At 40.7% G+C, this 17,371-nt stretch overlaps 1 protein-coding gene across 2 annotated transcripts; it reads right to left on the reverse strand.

Moving 5' to 3' along the window:
* Nucleotides 1-4,393: 4,393 nt before the first annotated feature.
* On the reverse strand, nucleotides 4,394-17,272 carry scml4 (Scm polycomb group protein like 4). Of its 2 annotated transcripts, XM_026342190.1 has the most exons (7): nucleotides 16,930-17,272; nucleotides 13,249-13,522; nucleotides 9,274-9,476; nucleotides 8,759-8,888; nucleotides 6,855-7,067; nucleotides 6,471-6,616; nucleotides 4,394-6,358 (listed from the first exon to the last, which is right to left on the reverse strand). In XM_026342190.1, the coding sequence occupies exons 2-7, from the start codon at nucleotides 13,481-13,483 to the stop codon at nucleotides 6,233-6,235; spliced, it is 1,053 nt and encodes a 350-aa protein (XP_026197975.1). In that variant the 5' UTR covers nucleotides 13,484-13,522; nucleotides 16,930-17,272; the 3' UTR covers nucleotides 4,394-6,232. The 2 variants fall into 2 exon arrangements, with proteins under 2 accessions (XP_026197975.1, XP_026197976.1); XM_026342191.1 differs by lacking the exons at nucleotides 13,249-13,522; nucleotides 16,930-17,272 and adding an exon at nucleotides 10,416-10,574.
* Nucleotides 17,273-17,371: the final 99 nt, after the last annotated feature.

Below are 17,371 nucleotides of genomic sequence, written 5' to 3' on the forward strand. Positions count from 1 at the left end.
GAGTCGAGATCCCGACTTCCAGTTTAATGTTTCATATACAGACCTGTGCACTGACACTGTCGAGTTTATTTTTTTTTACTGAGGACACTGGAACAGTACATGCAGCAATATAAACTGTGAATTCTACTTCATGTTACTTTAGCTGTCAACAGTGTTTTTAGCCAAACAAGTGCCACGGTTCTATCCACGACAACACCAGCGGGACGCTTTCTCACTCCACCACTTTGCTCATGATTAAAATACCTTGACGTGTTGAATAGATTCCGTGAAATCTGGAAGTTCGTGGCTTTCACAGAATGGATCTTGCTGACTTTAATGATACCCTTATAGTATCGCATGGCGTCACCCTGGGTCTTACATTTGTGTTTTTCAGTGAAATGTGTCAGTAACAATTGGGTGGATTATTATGTATTTTGGTACACACAGGATGAATTGTAATAATTTTGGTGAGCCGTTAAAGGGCACCTTGACTGATTTTCAACTTGTTTCCTATGGTTCTAGTTTGGGGAGAACATGTTTATGATTGACAGAAAACATAAATCAGTCATGATATTTAAAAACTTCTCTAGATGATGTCATCTGGGGGTGTTTTTCAGTTTAGTTTATGGAGGTTGAACCATGGGAAAAAGTTGGATATCAGTCAATTAGCTTGTAAACTTTTTATTAAGCGGTGCCATGAAGAATACTTTCATTTATGACCCAATACCTGCTACTTTCCCATTGATGTCAGGTGGATTTCAGTGCTAATTGTCACATATTAGCATGTTAATAAGGCAATGTAACAACATTTCCAACAGTATACCTGCTCATTATTGGCATGGTAACCTCATCACTCTGGTTGCAATTCGTTCATAGCTCACAGGAAAGTCTTCTTTTCGTTCTTTTATAGATTCTTTTTGTCTCTCTACTATTTTACCTTTCTTGCCTCCTTTGTTCTCCTCCACGCCTCTCCCTGTTTTGCAGTCTCCCAATAGCCAGAGGGCACAATCACACAACCAGAAAGCCAATCAGGAAGCTTATTAAACATGACACTCACTGAGCACACTCAATATAGGCGAAGGACACAGGCTCTGAGATCTACGTGCCAATTAGGAAAATCAGATCAATCATAGCAGTCATTGTGAACTGTTTCTCTCCTTGTCTTCTCCTTTGGCCTTTCTTGCACATTATCTCCTCCAGTCACTATCCCTCATGTCTCTTTTGAAAATACGTCTCAGCTCTACACACACCACTACTGATGTTGCACACAATCACGCACAGCTTGTTACAAAATAAACAAGGAATAGACAGTCGCCGTCTACGCACACGGCACACTCCAGCAAGCTATTCATCACAATTTAGCCACAGCATTAGACACTGAGGGACAATAACACTCGCTCAAGAATAGTATCGAAAACACCAAGAGCAACCCCCCCCCAACATGTCAACACACCCACACTTTTCAAATTCCTGCTAAGCTGTCGTCCCTCTTATTTCTTCCTAAAAACTAGGCTACACCATTCATGTGAATTTAAAGAGACAGTGTATGCAACTTAAAAATACGCGGGTTACCTTTTGGAATGATAATCCTGTATTACTGCATGTGACTAAATTACAAACCATAGCAATTTGGTGTTATGTTATATATTTATTTGAAGACAAATGAGAGCTTTTCTGCACTCAGGCCCAGTAAAGACTTCCAAAAAAAGGAGTTTACGCAGACAAGCTGTCCTGCTATAGTTTTAAGTATCAGAGCAACCTCATCTCTTCCCATTAACTTAAAATGCAACTACGAGTCTAAACTGACTACAAATTAGAGTTCAGTCATTAAAGTCTAAACTAATGTTACCTTGACAAGAAATCCTGTTAATATTACAACTCTGTTATTGATACACCAACGTGAGTTTTCTGTGCACTTCAAAATAAAATGTATGACGACATTTTGATTTTTAAATATAGACCATGTTGATTTGTCATCTTAACTTCTCCTGATCGCTTTTCACCTGCTTTCTCATAGAGTCACGGATGGAGTGCTACAGGGGGAAAAAAAGGATTTCTTAAGGTCTTGTCAAAAGCTTGTTGAGAGTTAATGGGCCTGCTAGTCTGGTGATGATGAAAAAGAGAGATGTGTTCACAAGATCTAATTTCAGAGCCAGTGACAAGAATGCTGTAGGCAAAGCTTGTTTTGTGTGCACAGTATATCAAAGTGCACCAGCACCATCTACAGGAAAGCTGTGTCTGTTTACAACTCAACTCAAATCAACAAAAATTATGTGAATAAATATCCACACTTTTAGTGGCCTACCTATACAGAACTTTATACATAGCTGACATTTTACTATTGACTATGAAAGTTAAGTCTAAACATTGGCAACAGTAGTTTGACAAACAGCACCTCAATCTTCAGCAGATGATGTGGGATGTGATTGAAAGCTCTAAATAAAAATTAGTAAGTGTACTCTGACTCCTGATTATTTTACAAACAGTATTAGGCTGATGATGCATCAAGCAGTGCACTATCTAAAAATAAAGTGTCTCCTCTTTCGAACACCAGTCCACTTGAGAGGTCTTGCATGAATGAAGAGGTTTCACATCGAAACATGTCACAAGCATGATACTAATCCTCACGTGGTGATATGTAACACAGCAGTGACCTTGGTGTTGGATAGAGCCAACATTTTAAGTTGTGATTTCCCAGTCATCCAGCAGATGGAGCAATCACTCAAAACAAAACCTGACAGTGTGAAGTTATGAAAGGTAATTAGGTTGCAAAATTAAATTAGTAGCTGCACAGGCACAGATTCACACCCGTTTGTAATGAAGACTTGAAGAATTAAGACTTGTTCAAGATTATTCCTGTGTATATGTATTTATGAAGCACAAGCATCACCGTACACAGCCTTGCGTTTCCTCAGAATGTGCTACTTTATTAGTTGACATTGGCACACTTATAGCAAAGTCAATGTGACAGAGTTGGTCAAATGGCAATTTTTCCCATGAAGAACATAAACGTATCACACGGCTGAAGTCTTAACCAGTTTGGGATTTAGTATGGACACATTTAAATAAGTGAACTGCCACCCCCATGATTTCTGCACAATAAAAATAATGTTTACAAGGTTTCATACCCCATTGGAGGACAATACAACAGTGACAGGAGCCAACAAGTGATGCACATTAGAGCCTGAATGTAACATTGAGGCGGAGTATGGCTTTCAACAACACAGTAAGAGAAACATGAAAAATATACCTGACCACACATTAAACCAACAAGATACATGCTGAAACACAATCCCACTAATCCCCCCATAAAGCTCCCACACATTCTCCCATATTAGTGTCTGTAAACAGAAAAGAAGCTGCTGTGTTCTTATATTTTCTGAGAGCTTGCTAAATAACAAGCCCAGTCTTGATTCATAGGGAACAGTAGGAAAGTGTAGGTAGTCAAAAGCACGGATATGTCCTCTTCAGGTGCTTTCTTCATGATATTAGAAAGTACAGCAAGGATCCAGCAGCTTCACCAAGAAGATCAGTGCTCAATAGAATCAGAGAGCCCCACATCTGAAAAGTAAAGAATAATACAATGATTATACACCGATCTCAATAGAAATGAAGTGTTAAAAGTCCCAGATGAAAGGGTTCATTATTATTATTATTATTATTATTATGTGAAACAAGTAGACCTATGTTCACAGACAGTTTGTCAACAAAGTATGTCCAATTGAGGATTTAATGAGCAATGTGTACGTTTATCCCCTAAATTAGTCACAAACACGTCCATGATCGCAGGTTTCATCCATTTGCAAACAGTTACCCAACAGCTAAACAGATTTCATGTTACCGTTCATGATAAATCCAGCTTCTTCTGTGTTTCTGACAGTTTATCTTGGAGACGTTTCTTCCTCCAGTCCAGAAACCTTCTCCTCATTCTGTTGGCCTGCCACCCCGCGACGAAACCGGCAGCGAAAGAAACCACGACGGTGACTTGGACCGACCTGTCCGAGAGGTCAACCATGTTCAATAAGTTCACCTCCGCCTGAGCTGCACACGAACACGTTGAGGACGCTCAACCAGGAAGTGACTCCACCGTATTCCCGCGATAGTATGGTAACGGTAATCTCGCGGTCTTCAAAATAAAGGTCCGACGGAAACTCTTAGATGTGTAGTTGACTAAGTTATTACTACTACTACTACTACTACTACTACTACTACTACTACTACTACTACTTTGCATATTACTATAACAGTAATTATAATAATATGATATATACTTCTGATCAATGGGTGGGCCTAGTTTTACTGTAAGCATATATTTCTCTTTAGTAAAACAACAAACAATTAACAATAATAATTTTACACTGCTTTACATTAAAAGAAAGATGTACATGTATATGTAGTCGGATTCATTTGAAAACAAGTTTATTTTGTCTGAGAAAAGTGTGCTTTATTTGAAAAAAGTTTTTTTCCCCCCTAAAAAATTAGTGAGGAATTTCAATAGGGAGTCAAAATTGATTTAATAAGGGTCAATTCGTGAAAACAAACAAACAAAACAAAACAAAACAAAACAAAACAAAACAAAACAAAACAAAACAAACAAAAAACAATTGAAATTCCTTGACGTTTAAAACAGCCCACAGTTCACTGGGGCTGGACACAGTTATGTAATACAGAAGGAATTCATACATAGACATACATGCTCTTCGTCAACTGTGCCACTTGTTTTTGGCACAAACACAAAAATGTTAACAATTAACATGTTAATAGAAACAAGTGCTGTACAGTAAGCTCAAAAAAAAGCATTGTATTTAACTAGAAATGTACAGATTTGTCACATACACCATGAGACTGATCAGTAATGCATTGATAAGTTGTCTGTACATTGTTTATACGACAAAATTGTATTTGGTGAATGCAAAAAAATGTTATTAATGCTTAATACAGTTTACTTAATAGTTTGTTACATTTAACAGTTTTTGAAGAGGAAATACTGCTTTATCATTTGGCAGAACAAAACATAACTCACAGGAATTTATATTGAAAATAACTGATGAGGTACCTGAACTGTAGCCTTATTTGGAAGTTGCACCGATATTGTAATGGAGTGTTTGAGAAGAGTGATTATACAGTATTGTTAAGTGTTGTGGTTGTAGTGGCAGTAAAGTTTCAGTGAGCACCAAGTTGTATGACTTTGCTACAGTACAAGTTGCTTTCTCTAAAACACTTTACCAAGTTGCAAAGTGGCCTGAATCCCAATTTCCTCCTTTTAAAACCAGTAAACCAATATTTTTGTAACACGAGTGTACGAGAACGTGGCGAAAACCCCCCAAAGCGGCTGTGTCGCCTCTCCTTCCTGTCATGATAATAGAGGCCCTGTTGATCTTATGCACCTAAGTGAAGCACCTAATCTCTACACTGCTTATTCACTCTGAGCGCTGAGCTGTGGTTTGTGGTAAAAATGTTGAAATCATTTTGTTTCACTTATCGTTGTTTCCAATGCAGTTTTACATGTTTCATTATCACTGTATTGTAGATTTAGTTAAGAATAACTCCTCTTAAGATGCAACCAGTGCTGCAAGGATTTACTCAAGAAGAGATCTAAGGGCACAGAAAATCTTTGCTACTATCACATCATTCAAGATCACAGAGCCATGACGCCTGTGTCCCAAAGTGCCAAAGTAAGAATTTAGTTGGGGTGATTTCTTTTTTTAAATAGTAGCTTGCCCTAGCTGTTAGTGACATCAGCTTAGTGAAGAGTATGAAAGTTATCTGGATAAACTTTATCATAGTCTACAACAAAACCAATTATCCTAAAAGACAGCAGCAATAAGACTTTGTAAGTCTAAATATACCGAGGTAAAGCACCATTAAAGTTTGTAAGAATCTTTGTAGGCCTTCAGAGATGTTTAGTATGGTATGCATGATTAAGACCTGCAGGAAAACATGCTGTTGAGTCAGCAGCAGCTACAGGCCACAATGTGCAGTAGCTGCCGCGTGGAATCGAACTGTTCACAACCTAAAGCCATTCTGGTATCCAGTAAACAAGGATGAAAATGAAACACGAGCTTCATTTTGTAAATAGCTTCAATATGTACAGTCAACATGTCCAATTTGTTAACAGAATGTGGCGCCGACGCAGTAAAAGCCAGTAAGTACACAACCCCAATCCAAAGGCAGTAATGATCTATTGCTGATGGTAGAGAAAGTTGTTGAGATTTACAGAACCGGATCAAGGATTTGGCTCCCGTGCGGCAAATCACAACCGGTTCTGTTTGAGCCTGTCGATGTGGTAACAGAGTTTGAGCGCAGGTCCCAGCTTCAGTCCAAGATACTTCATCATCATCTCACTTTTCAGCAGGAGCAGAGCATCTCCGTCTATCTCCTGGAACACATCAGAGAGCTGTGTTAGTGCTACTGTTGAAACGTATCCCCCCTCCTTCAAGGGGTTCGATATAAGCTCTGTTCTAATAAATGTAGTATTTCAGTATGCTCACATGCTTCCTGAAGGCATCAGCATGGGGTCCCAAGGCCTGTGGGTCGGCATCTTTGATGAACCACACCACGTCCTCCACACCCCAGCTGGTTGGGTCCTTCTCAGCAGGACGCTTGCACTCTCCAGAGTCTGGCATCGAACTATAACCTACAACATACAGGTGGGCAGGCAGAGTGACCATTCTATGCTCAAACATAATGGGGATTCAAATAACAATGCACAGACAGTGTTACAATGTCCACTGTTCAACAGTAGGACATTAGAAAGGACTAGGGCAGAATAAGAAATAAATAAATTCACCACGACTATTTGCGGTTTTACGGGGTGTTCATTTTGAGAGTTGAGAGTTGGTGAATGTACATCTGACCCTAACATGCAGTCTTACCGTTTCTGTTTCCGACTTGGAAACTTCCCGGACTCGAAGCTTGTCTGCAAACGCCCACTGAAGTAGAGCAGCTGCTGCCGCGGTAACTGTACGAGTGCTTGGTTGGAAATTGTGATGCCATAACATTAAAGGCGGAATCACTGGGGTCTACAGCGTAGCGCTTAGAGTCAACCGGCGGGTCACACAGGAAGTCATCAGGCATTGGTGTCTCAGCTGGAGGAGGAAAGACAAGAAGTCATCGTTAGTGCAAAGCTCGTCTGGAAATTTATGTCAATGCAAGCAGCTTTGCCCTCTAGATGTTGGTCTGTCAATCAATCATTCAGTTCACCACATTGTTCCTGGCTTATTTATCCCAATAAGTGCATAATGAAAACAACATTTGATGGCATGAAATCTGGTACATGTGTTCATATTTTGGAATGAGTTTAATAATAAGTCCCTTGACTTTTCAATTATATAATTAATTATGAAATAAATTGCGACAATAAATTGAGACAGAGCCTCAGCGGCACTTTGGATTTAGTATTAATTAACACATGTAAATACACAGTATGTTAGTATGTTTCCACACTAAACAAAGATGGTAACTTTAGGTTGTACCTGGTTCACATCATCTTGTATTGTCTATACAAATACGGCATTTGACTTAACTTTTACGTCAATATAATTTCTGCTTGTATAATTTAAAGCAGCAGTTACATTTTTCATGTCCTTCAAATGATAATTTTAATAAATATACAGCTTATACTGCAGTAAGCTGTTTTAAAGCCCCTTTATCCTGTAAGTGTATGGGTGTGAAACTGCTAAAAGGTAGTCGGTAGTTCCGCTGAATTTGCTCCCTTGGTGCCAACCATTATTCAGCTTGTCAATAATGTGGATGCCCGCTGGTTATGCAAAAGCTGGGCAGTCATAGATTTATATAATGTCAGAGTTATAAAATGGAAATAGTTCACTGCAGAGTCAGAATTATCTCTACATTGTGTTGACAAAGGTCAAATATATATTTTTTGTGTTCTGATAATTTAATTAATGCACCCAATTTGAGAAGCTTACACACACAGAACTGAATTTATATCCTAAGATATATACATAATATTGCAATACTTGGTTAATTGAAATTGTTATTGTTAATTTCAAAACATACTCGTACATCTAATTGTCATTTGCAACAGCAACAGTATATTTTTGGATAATTCAAAGTTCAAAATAATACAACAGTATTTGAATGAGAATGTACAGTATCTCCCACATTATCCCTATAGTACCAGGACTATTTTTGAAATGTTTCTCCATTTCACCAGAGAAATGATTTACATATCTGTCTGGGTGGCACCACAGGGAGCACGCTGGTTTGTCTTTTTATCTGCTACACTTTTGTATTTCTACTGTCTGACATCAAACACTTTTCGTGATTTGCAAGAACAATGAGCAAACTACTGGTCCTTGACACATGAGATTCCCATTCCCACCTCAAATACACCAAAGGCAATCTTTAAATATTTGCTCATTGAGAGCAGGGCCGCATGTGAAGGGGGGGAGAAAAAAAAAGAAAAAAGAAAAAATGAAAGCGAGACAGGAAGGATGGCTGTCTGAAGAATATGTTCTTTTGTGAAAGAATTGCTGTCTGCTTTTCCCCAGGGCCTTAGCAGACAGCAAAGGAAGAATAAAAGGGAATAAAAATGAAAACATGTTTGGGTTATGTTTAAAGCTGTTTGTGCCTCATTTTAAAGTATGCATACACCTACACGCGTCCCACGTTAACATGCTATGTGAAGATACCTCAGATCAGACCTGGTAATTTGCGTTCTTGCCTCTCTACTGTACATTGACCCTCTGAACACAGTTGTTATTGTGAACATATAAAGATCAAGATGACAGTGAGGTGTGTTTTCGTGTGGTGTTACCTGTCAGGACCTGTGGTGTGGCAGAGTGTGGGACAATAGCAGCGTCCTGTGGGATGGAGCCCATCTCAGGTTCTGGTGTGCTGCTGGGAGGAGAGTTAGCCAGTGGGGACATCACCATCCTGGGCTTCAGCTGCAGACATGTACACATTCACAAACACATATCAATGGCGGTTCCCTATCTGAAACACACTGTATATAAGGCAGCAATGTTTGAAATGCTTTTTGTGCTTTATGTGTTTGTTTACAGTTTTGAGGAAATCACGGGTTAGCACACATATTACACAAAATGTGCTGGTAATAGCTTGTTACTGAGGAAGCATATCATCATTCTTACATCATACAAAACAGTCACTTTCTATTTGTTCTATTTAATACTACAGTGATAAAATGTTGCCTCCTGCAAGTGCAGGTCATCTATGATCAATATGTATCCTGTGTAGACACAGAGAGAGCTCCCATAGAAAATAAATAGGGATTTCAAAGTCAATATGAAAATAAAACAATAACCAACTGACCTTAAAGCCGGGCTTCCTGCCTCTCTTCTTTGGGACCTTGAGGGGGGACAGAGCCTCTACGTAGTGACTCTGGAACTCCAGCTTACGGATAGGAGGCCGCCCTCTCTTTCTGCCAGGTATCTTGCCCTGGGGCCCTGTTATAAACTGCGGGCCAAGTGCGGGAGTCTGCATTTCTGAGTCGGCAGAAGGGGTACTCATCAGACCTGACAGAAATAGAAAGATTATTAAACTGAAAGTAACAGGAAGTGGCAGCTTTAAACTGCATGCATCACTGCCTCAGCTCCAAACTGGAACGGAAATTTAGATGCACATGTGAGACTACCCCCTCTACGCACTCTCGCTCTCTCTCTCTCTCTTTCTCTCTCTCTCTCTCTCTCTCACACACACACACACACACACACACACACACACTCACTGAAACTATACGAAATAGTAGAAACAAAGCCACATAAAGCTTTGTACTCCACCGCACCCCTCCCCCTCCCCAGCTGCAAAGATTGCAATAAATATCATTACTGCACAGAGAGACAGAGACAAAGCCACACACACACACACACACACACACACAGACACACACACACACACACACACACACACACACACACACAGACACACTGTCTTACGCAGGGGAAGTGAAAGCATAGCACATATACTCACAACACCCACACAATCAATCAATCAGGTGGACATTCACACACAAACAGAGCAAGTGTTTGTCTTAGTGGCATTTCCACACATGGCTATGACATTCACAATACATCCATCTTTCAATCTATTTCCCCATCAAACAATTCCTCCTCTGCTGTGGCCTTTGAACTGTAGCTACACTTTCACACAGACAGGTTGTAGAGTCATACTAATTTGCAGCTACATATCTGTTATCCTTCTATTTCTCTTTGCTAAAAACACGCACATCTAGCTTCACTTCAGCACAGACAGAGCGGCAACTAATAGAGAGAATAAAATAAAATCCTCTTCCTGTGATGACAAATAATTTGCCGCTGCAGAAAGAAGAGAAACAGGAACAGAGACAGACACGTGATTATGCATAACGCCCTCCATCCTCATTCTCTTTCTCAGACCTAATCACATAGTAAAAGCTTCAAAATGAGCACGAATGAATCAATCTGAGTGACGCCTACCATGCATACAGCTCTCTGGCAAACACGGCCTGTGTGATGCTTCACTCCAGCAGCAGGTTTCTGAATATTCCCCTGATGGATCTCCACAGCCTCTACTGTTCTCTGCTGCTACACACTGTCAAGACACCGGCAACTCTGCATGCCTCTCTCTCTCTTTCTCTTCCTCAATCTCCGACTACCTTCCTCCGAATCAACCCCTCCTCCTCCTCCCTTCTACCCTAACCCCCTTCCTCTGTGTCCCCTTTCAGTCGTCATAGCAACACGCCTCTAACATCCCGCGGCAGCCGGCAGACGTGCTGAGCTCAAAGCAATGTCTGCGTGTGTGTCTATGTGTGGCTGTGCGGGGCTGTAATGTAATTACAGTTGCTGCAGCTCAGGGTTTTTCTCGTCTGTCTTCAAAAAAGCTTAGAGCGGGCGACAAGGGATTCATGCTGAGCAGTGTTTTGTGCTACAAGCGCTTGTGTTACAAACTGTAATCTGTACTCAAATTATTTCCGATTAAATACATTTATGTAATCTTAATGAGTCAAAAAAATCTGAATATATTAAATATTTGATTACTTCTAAAATCCTCAACTTTTACTGCACACCCATAGAGAAATACTGTAAACATGAAAAAGATCAAGAACTCCCTCAAGATTATTCTGCTGCTTTTGTTTATGATAAAAGATCCTGTTGCTGTCAAAGCTCAGTGTCTTCTCTTTATTTATAGACTACCTCTGCCTTCGTGCCAGCTAGTATGTGAGTATGCAGCTATTGTTTTATCTATAATGGCAAAACACACATGGAAAGAAAAAAGACCAGCCAAAGGCAAGGTTGTGTGTAGGTTCCCAGCTGATGTGCAGGTATTAAAAGAAAAAGCAGGCTTCAGAGCACTCTTAAAGGGTTGAGTACAACTCTGGTGTTACCCTTTACCGCCATATAGATTAGTTACAGTCACGTTGCTTTGTCAATTCCCATTCAAAGCCTCATCTGTGGGTTTTAACACTCGATCAAAATTAGGTTAACCTTTCAAATGGAGGATCAAAGGTCGGCGTGCCCTCGCTCCCAGGCACAGCGTGGAAGGAGATTTGTCACCAATCAGCTGTAAGGTAGCCGAGCACACGCTGTTCTAACGCTCAGTGTGACAAGCCAGACAAATTGCGGTGTTTCATTACTTCAAGCTCACGCATGATAATAAAAAGGGACAATAAACAGCAAGGTCAGGCCAATAAGACTATGATACTGAGCGCTGGCACACGTTCACACACTTAATCTGCACTGACTATGACGGCAGGGGGCCTGTGTTGTGTGAAGGAAGGGACCCATAAATCATAAAAGTAATTACACAGTTAAATTAATCCTGATGTCCCTCCCCAGTGAGTCCTGTCCCATTACGGCACATCACATTACAGACAGAGACAAACTGAGAGAACAGCAGAGAAAATCATCTTTTACTTAAAAAGAATTGAATATGGGGGGGCGGGGGAGCCCATTAACATTGACTGACAATATGAGACAACACCATTTTTAGCAGGCGAGAGGAGAGCTTTGCACCACTGCACCGCACCACACAATACATGTGGGACCAAAGCCTAATTTGTTTATGGCTAATTAAGCAATTAAGCGATCAGTGAACGCCTATGCCCAGTTTTATTTTTCCAACCATGGGATACTGTCTCCTTTTGGAAGCCACATATTAGAGGCAGGAATTTGAAAGCTGTTGGAGCTCAGCGTGACGGCCACAGAAACGCAGCAATGATCAGCAATGATTAGCATAACTTAATCACTAGCTTCAGGGGATGGAGATTTGTATCTGTTTTCACTTATGCTGAGGGGAACTGCGCCGAACTGGGTTATGCTAATAGAATGCAACTGCACACCTACTTACATGCAGTGTGCACAAACACACACACACACACACACACACACACACACCAAAATGTATGCATGAAATAATTGCCTTTAAACTGGAAACTATATGGTTGCAGAATATATAAGTGTGTGTATGCATTTGGTATGCTGTTCTCTAATCAATGTAGCACTGTAGCAAACCCCCTGAATTTATTTACAGCTCAGGCAGGGTGTCACCATGGTAACAGACAGTGAAATCAGATCCTGTGCCAGAGTCATGTGATAAGGTGGGAATAAATAAACACATAAACAACAAGGTGTGTATTAAATAAGCTCACAAAGGCATGCACGTACACACACACACACACACTGTCCTCCTTATCTTCACTGAGCCCCTTCATAACACAACAGACTGTAGAAGAAAGGGGAGGTGAAGAATATGGCTCTTTGAATCAGCTGTGGGTCAGAGGCAATTTTATATATCTCACATCCAACAAAGAGCCACACACTCAGATTTATTCTTTCATTGAACTAATTTATCTAAATAATCTAAATGTCCCACACATGTGGTTAACAGTAACTTCGTCAGCTGTCCCTCTGAATCACATTGTGTATATTTTACTACTATACTTAATTTCATTTGCATTTCTGTATTTTTTCTACTTAACCAAATTTTAACTACAGCCACAGTTACTTTAGAAATTAGAATTATTTTTTTTAATAAAAATTATAAATAAAATAAAATAAGTGGTATTGCTTTATATAAAAACTTCTTGTAACTGGATACATCTTAATGTATCAGACCTAAAATGACCTAGAAGTCTGTTGTGTAGTAAAATGACAGTGAGACACAATGAGTATTTTATTAATAATCCTCTTGTATATACTGTATATACTGTTATACTGACTTGAATTGCAATAAAAAACATTAAATTCCACCAAATATTCACAGACTGGCCTAATAAAAATAAAGTGTTGACACTGATATAGGAATTCTTACTCTGTGTGCAGGTATCAGGGGCCCTGGCCCTCGGTCTCCGTCTAACGGACCCCGCCTCCGCCTCCAAATCCACCAGGTGCCAGCAGCTCCGCCCCCTGTCGTCACGGTGATCCAGGCGCAGACGCAGTCGTACACCTTTAGTGAGGACGCCAGGTAACCAGGTGACAGCAGGTGGTGAAGGCAGCAGTTCCAGGTGGGAGTCAGGGTTGGAATCCCGCCGTCCTCGCAGTCTCATGCCCTCGCAGCCCGCCAGGGGAGAGTGAGATACATCACACTGCAGAGACAAAAAGAAAACAGTCAAAAACATGCACAAAGTCATTTATACCTGTGCTGTAAAAGCCATAATGGATGAGCCCATGGGTGTGCTGTCAAGTAGAAATATGCACTCACTTATTAGGTACACTTGTACATTATACTGCACGTTTGTACTTTTACAAGGTTGTAATTTCTCAGCTTTTGATGAAAATGTCAGAAAGGTGATAATTCTACTGTATGTTTATTACTGAGGTCATACTGAGTGGTGGAGCTTAGTGCATATATCAGATTATATTTCTATTATTATATCCCCATGTATTTTTACATAGGATGACAAAAACATTTATAAAAATATTTGTAAAAATCTGTAAAAATAGAATTCATCAGAGTAGAGCTGCTGTGTTGGACTGCATTAGATTGTACAGCTAATGACTGCACAGTATCACTCACGATAAAGCGCCCCATTATTTCATGTCTCAACATTAATCACGTCTTCTAGAAATTAATTTCAGTCCATTCAAACCTGAAATGCAAGAAAAGGCTGAAAGCAGGCAGACAGAAAGACAAATGGAGAAAGAAAAAAGAGACAAAGAGTGGAAGGTGCATTGAAACATATGTAGAAATTGGGAGCGAGGTGGGTGTGTAATTATACTAGTGTCTGTTCAGAGGTCAAAGACATAAACTGGAGGCTAATGAAAGAATATGGCTTTGCTAATGATAAAAACATTAAGGGCAATGCCTCTATTGTGCTTGAAAGCGAATGCAATTTGGCCTCCAGGCTTCTGGATTCACTGATAAACCATAACTAACGGAGCTTTCCGTCTCTTCTGTGCTGGATGGAACAAAGCAGGTGAAGAGGTGAAAGAGAGAAGCTGGGGAACTTGTTAGAGCTGATGGAAATGTTCCCATTATCACCCTACTACCTTACTGTACAAGAGGATCTTATTTTCTGTTTGGTGGTTGTTGGTCCTGCAGTACTGACTGTTTACACAGGACTTAGGGTGAGTTAAACAAGTGCAATTTAATAGTCTTGTTTACTTGGAGGCCACATTTTGGGCTGCTCGGTGACGACGAGACATGATTTCTTAGTAATTCTGTGTCACTACAAAGAACTGTACAGTAAGTCAGGGTGGGATCAAAAGAAATGCATTTCACCATGAATATCAAATCAGTGTTTAAAACATTTCAAAGTTAATTGGAAAATGAACGAAAACATTACTCCAGTGCTTTTTGTTTGCTGCAAAAAAAGAGAGAGAGAGAGAGAGAGAGAGAGAGAGAGAGAGAAAGGTGCGTAACTGAATAAAACATCAAATGAGAAATAAAAGACAAGAACAAAGGAAACATGTAAAGAGCAGATAAGACACTTTTCAGCGGCTGAATTGTCAGCTGCAATTAGGTCGGAGATGAAAAACATCTGCCCTCAACTTCAATATTTCGCATTTACTAAAAAATCATAAACATCAAACAATGATCCTGAAAAAAAAAACCATGAAGTACGAAAGCACACACACACACACACACACATCCGTAGCACTGTGAAAGAACTGAAACAAATAAAAAACGGTAGATTTGATGAAACAGGGTGCAACCCATCTAGCACACACACACACACACACACACATACACAGCCCCACAGACTCACACATGGAGGAGTACTTCTAAAGGCTGAGAGTCCCATGAGAGCAAGAAAACTACTTTATCTTGCCACTTTACCAAAACACTTGTGGCTTGGAGTACCGCCAGGAGCTGGTTCTGCTGGAGAGATTTCTTTAACAAAATGAAGCACACACACACACACACACACACACACACACACACACTCTCTCTCTCTCTCTCTCTTACACACACACACACACACAGACGGCTGTTGTTCATTCCTATAAGCCGTAAATGAGAAAATGCTGGAGAGGCTTATGGCTTTTTTGCTTACTACTGTAGGGTGTGACGTTCCTCACCTGATCTTTCCACACTCTGCAAGCTCCTAACGCAGGTCTGCAGAAGTAACATCTCTGTTCTCATATTACATTTGTTCAGAACAGCATTAGATGACCTACAAAATAACACTTGCGTAACAAGTTCGGAGGTAAAAGGTGAAAAAAACAACAGCTTTCACACTAGAAAGTCTAGATTTTGAACAAGATGTAATAACAACTAGATTATTACTAAAACATTACTTTAATTGTTGACCAGTTGCACAGCAAAATATAATTAATATTCACTGACCACAAACCAAAAAGAACCAGAAAAGATTCAAGTTAAAGGAGCTGAAAACAGATTTCTGGCGTCAATATTCAGCGAATCAAGCTGGTGGCTGACAAAAATTCACCTCCTGCCTCTAAACAAACCTTGCAGAGTATATTTGGGGGACAACATGACATTTTCGGCACAAAACCTGCAGGAAGAAAATCGCCCAGCATTCTGCTTTGAAATGTGCAATTTAGTAGAGTCTGGCAGCGTTCTCCCTGTGAACACTGACCTTCATCAGTACAAAGCTCTGCTTGTGCATTTTCGTGTGAAAGCCTCTTCCATTTTGCCTTCAGTTTTTTTTTATATATAGTGGCTGTGAAAGGTTCAATAATGTGCCACCCTGTAACCACTTCCCTGTGCAATTCAGTGGTGACCATCTTTTTTTTGAAGTGGGGATTTTCTGGCACGATACTTGAAACGATTCACTTTCACTATTACAGATGTCTCAACAGTCTCAGCTGTCCCACCAAGCCGGCGTCTCAGAGTGAACTACGAAATCCGCCCATGACTTCAGCATTGGTCTCAGGCCTTTTTAGCTCCGGTGTCTAAACTGTTACCCAGCAGTGCTGATATGAAAGAAGAGTGATAGCTGCTGTTGCGCCGTAGGATTTGCATTCTTTCCTAATCATTCATCAGTTATTCCAGGTTTCCAACACACACTGCACCTTTTAATTGTACAGTCAGGCAAATGCTGTCTGCTCGGTGGCCAATGGTTAACTGTCAGCATCCTCATTGTTGTCAGATAAAACATGGGCCAGTGGATGAGGATACTAGTGAGATACAATACTGTTACCAGTAAAGATGGAGCAGATAAACAGACCCAACAGCCCCGACTGTTACAATCTTAAAACACACTTTGTGGAAGGTATTTCATGCAAACATGAATAAATCATTAACTACTGCTATGCAATGGCAAAAAAAATACACACTGGCAATATAACATAGACTAACAATGTGCACATGGAGATAAAAAAGGTTTAAAATGACCTTGTTTTGCATGCATGTTGGAGTGTGTACATGAACACATCTTTTCTACAGACTTCTACTGAGACTCAAGGGAGTTTCTTGTGACCTTGTAGTCTTATTAATAGACTAATAGATTAATAGTAGCACAATACTCGTCCAAAAGTGAAGCCACTGTGTGGCTTTAAGTTCCCTGTCAGTGTGGTATTTTTGTACCTATCTCTGTGGAGCTGATTCAGCGTCGGGAATCCATTTGTGCACAGACCGGGAGCCGGTGCATGGAGCAGCAGACGCGGCAGCAACACCAGAAACACCAGAGGAGTCTCGGCCTGGATCAGTCCGGGTTCCACCCCTGCAGATGCGGCAGGGAAAGCGAGTCGAGCACCGCGGGTCGGTCCGGAGCAGAGCTGAACGAAGAAGATGAGGGGATGAGCCGCGCAGCGTCCCGAGATTTTTGGCCTGGAGTTGTCCTCAAGGGCGCAAGTTGGGGGAATCGTGGACCGGAGGGACCGCTGTGGTGGATCCCGCTTCTTATCAGGCTTTAAAGGCGCATCTCATGTGCTGTACCTGCTGGTCCAGGAGGCAGAGAGGGAGAGGTGGCACGGCAAAAACACCACAAGCGCCGCAACGCAAGAGGTTCAGCCCCTCTCTGAAACAG

Source organism: Anabas testudineus, chromosome 24 (genome assembly GCF_900324465.2).
Source record: "Anabas testudineus chromosome 24, fAnaTes1.2, whole genome shotgun sequence".
Classification (NCBI taxonomy): Eukaryota; Metazoa; Chordata; class Actinopteri; order Anabantiformes; family Anabantidae; genus Anabas; species Anabas testudineus.

What these genes read in the sequence shown, in the direction of transcription:
- scml4 (XM_026342190.1), bottom strand. Translation starts at nt 13,483, where the DNA reads ATGAGACTGCGAGGACGGCGGGATTCCAACCCTGACTCCCACCTGGAA. An exon ending in CCCTGATACCTGCACACAGA is followed by an intron (nt 9,477 to 13,248) that starts GTAAGAATTCCT and finishes TATTTCTGTCAG; the next exon opens with GTCTGATGAGTACCCCTTCT. An exon ending in CCAAGTCGGAAACAGAAACG is followed by an intron (nt 6,617 to 6,854) that starts GTAAGACTGCAT and finishes TGTATGTTGTAG; the next exon opens with GTTATAGTTCGATGCCAGAC.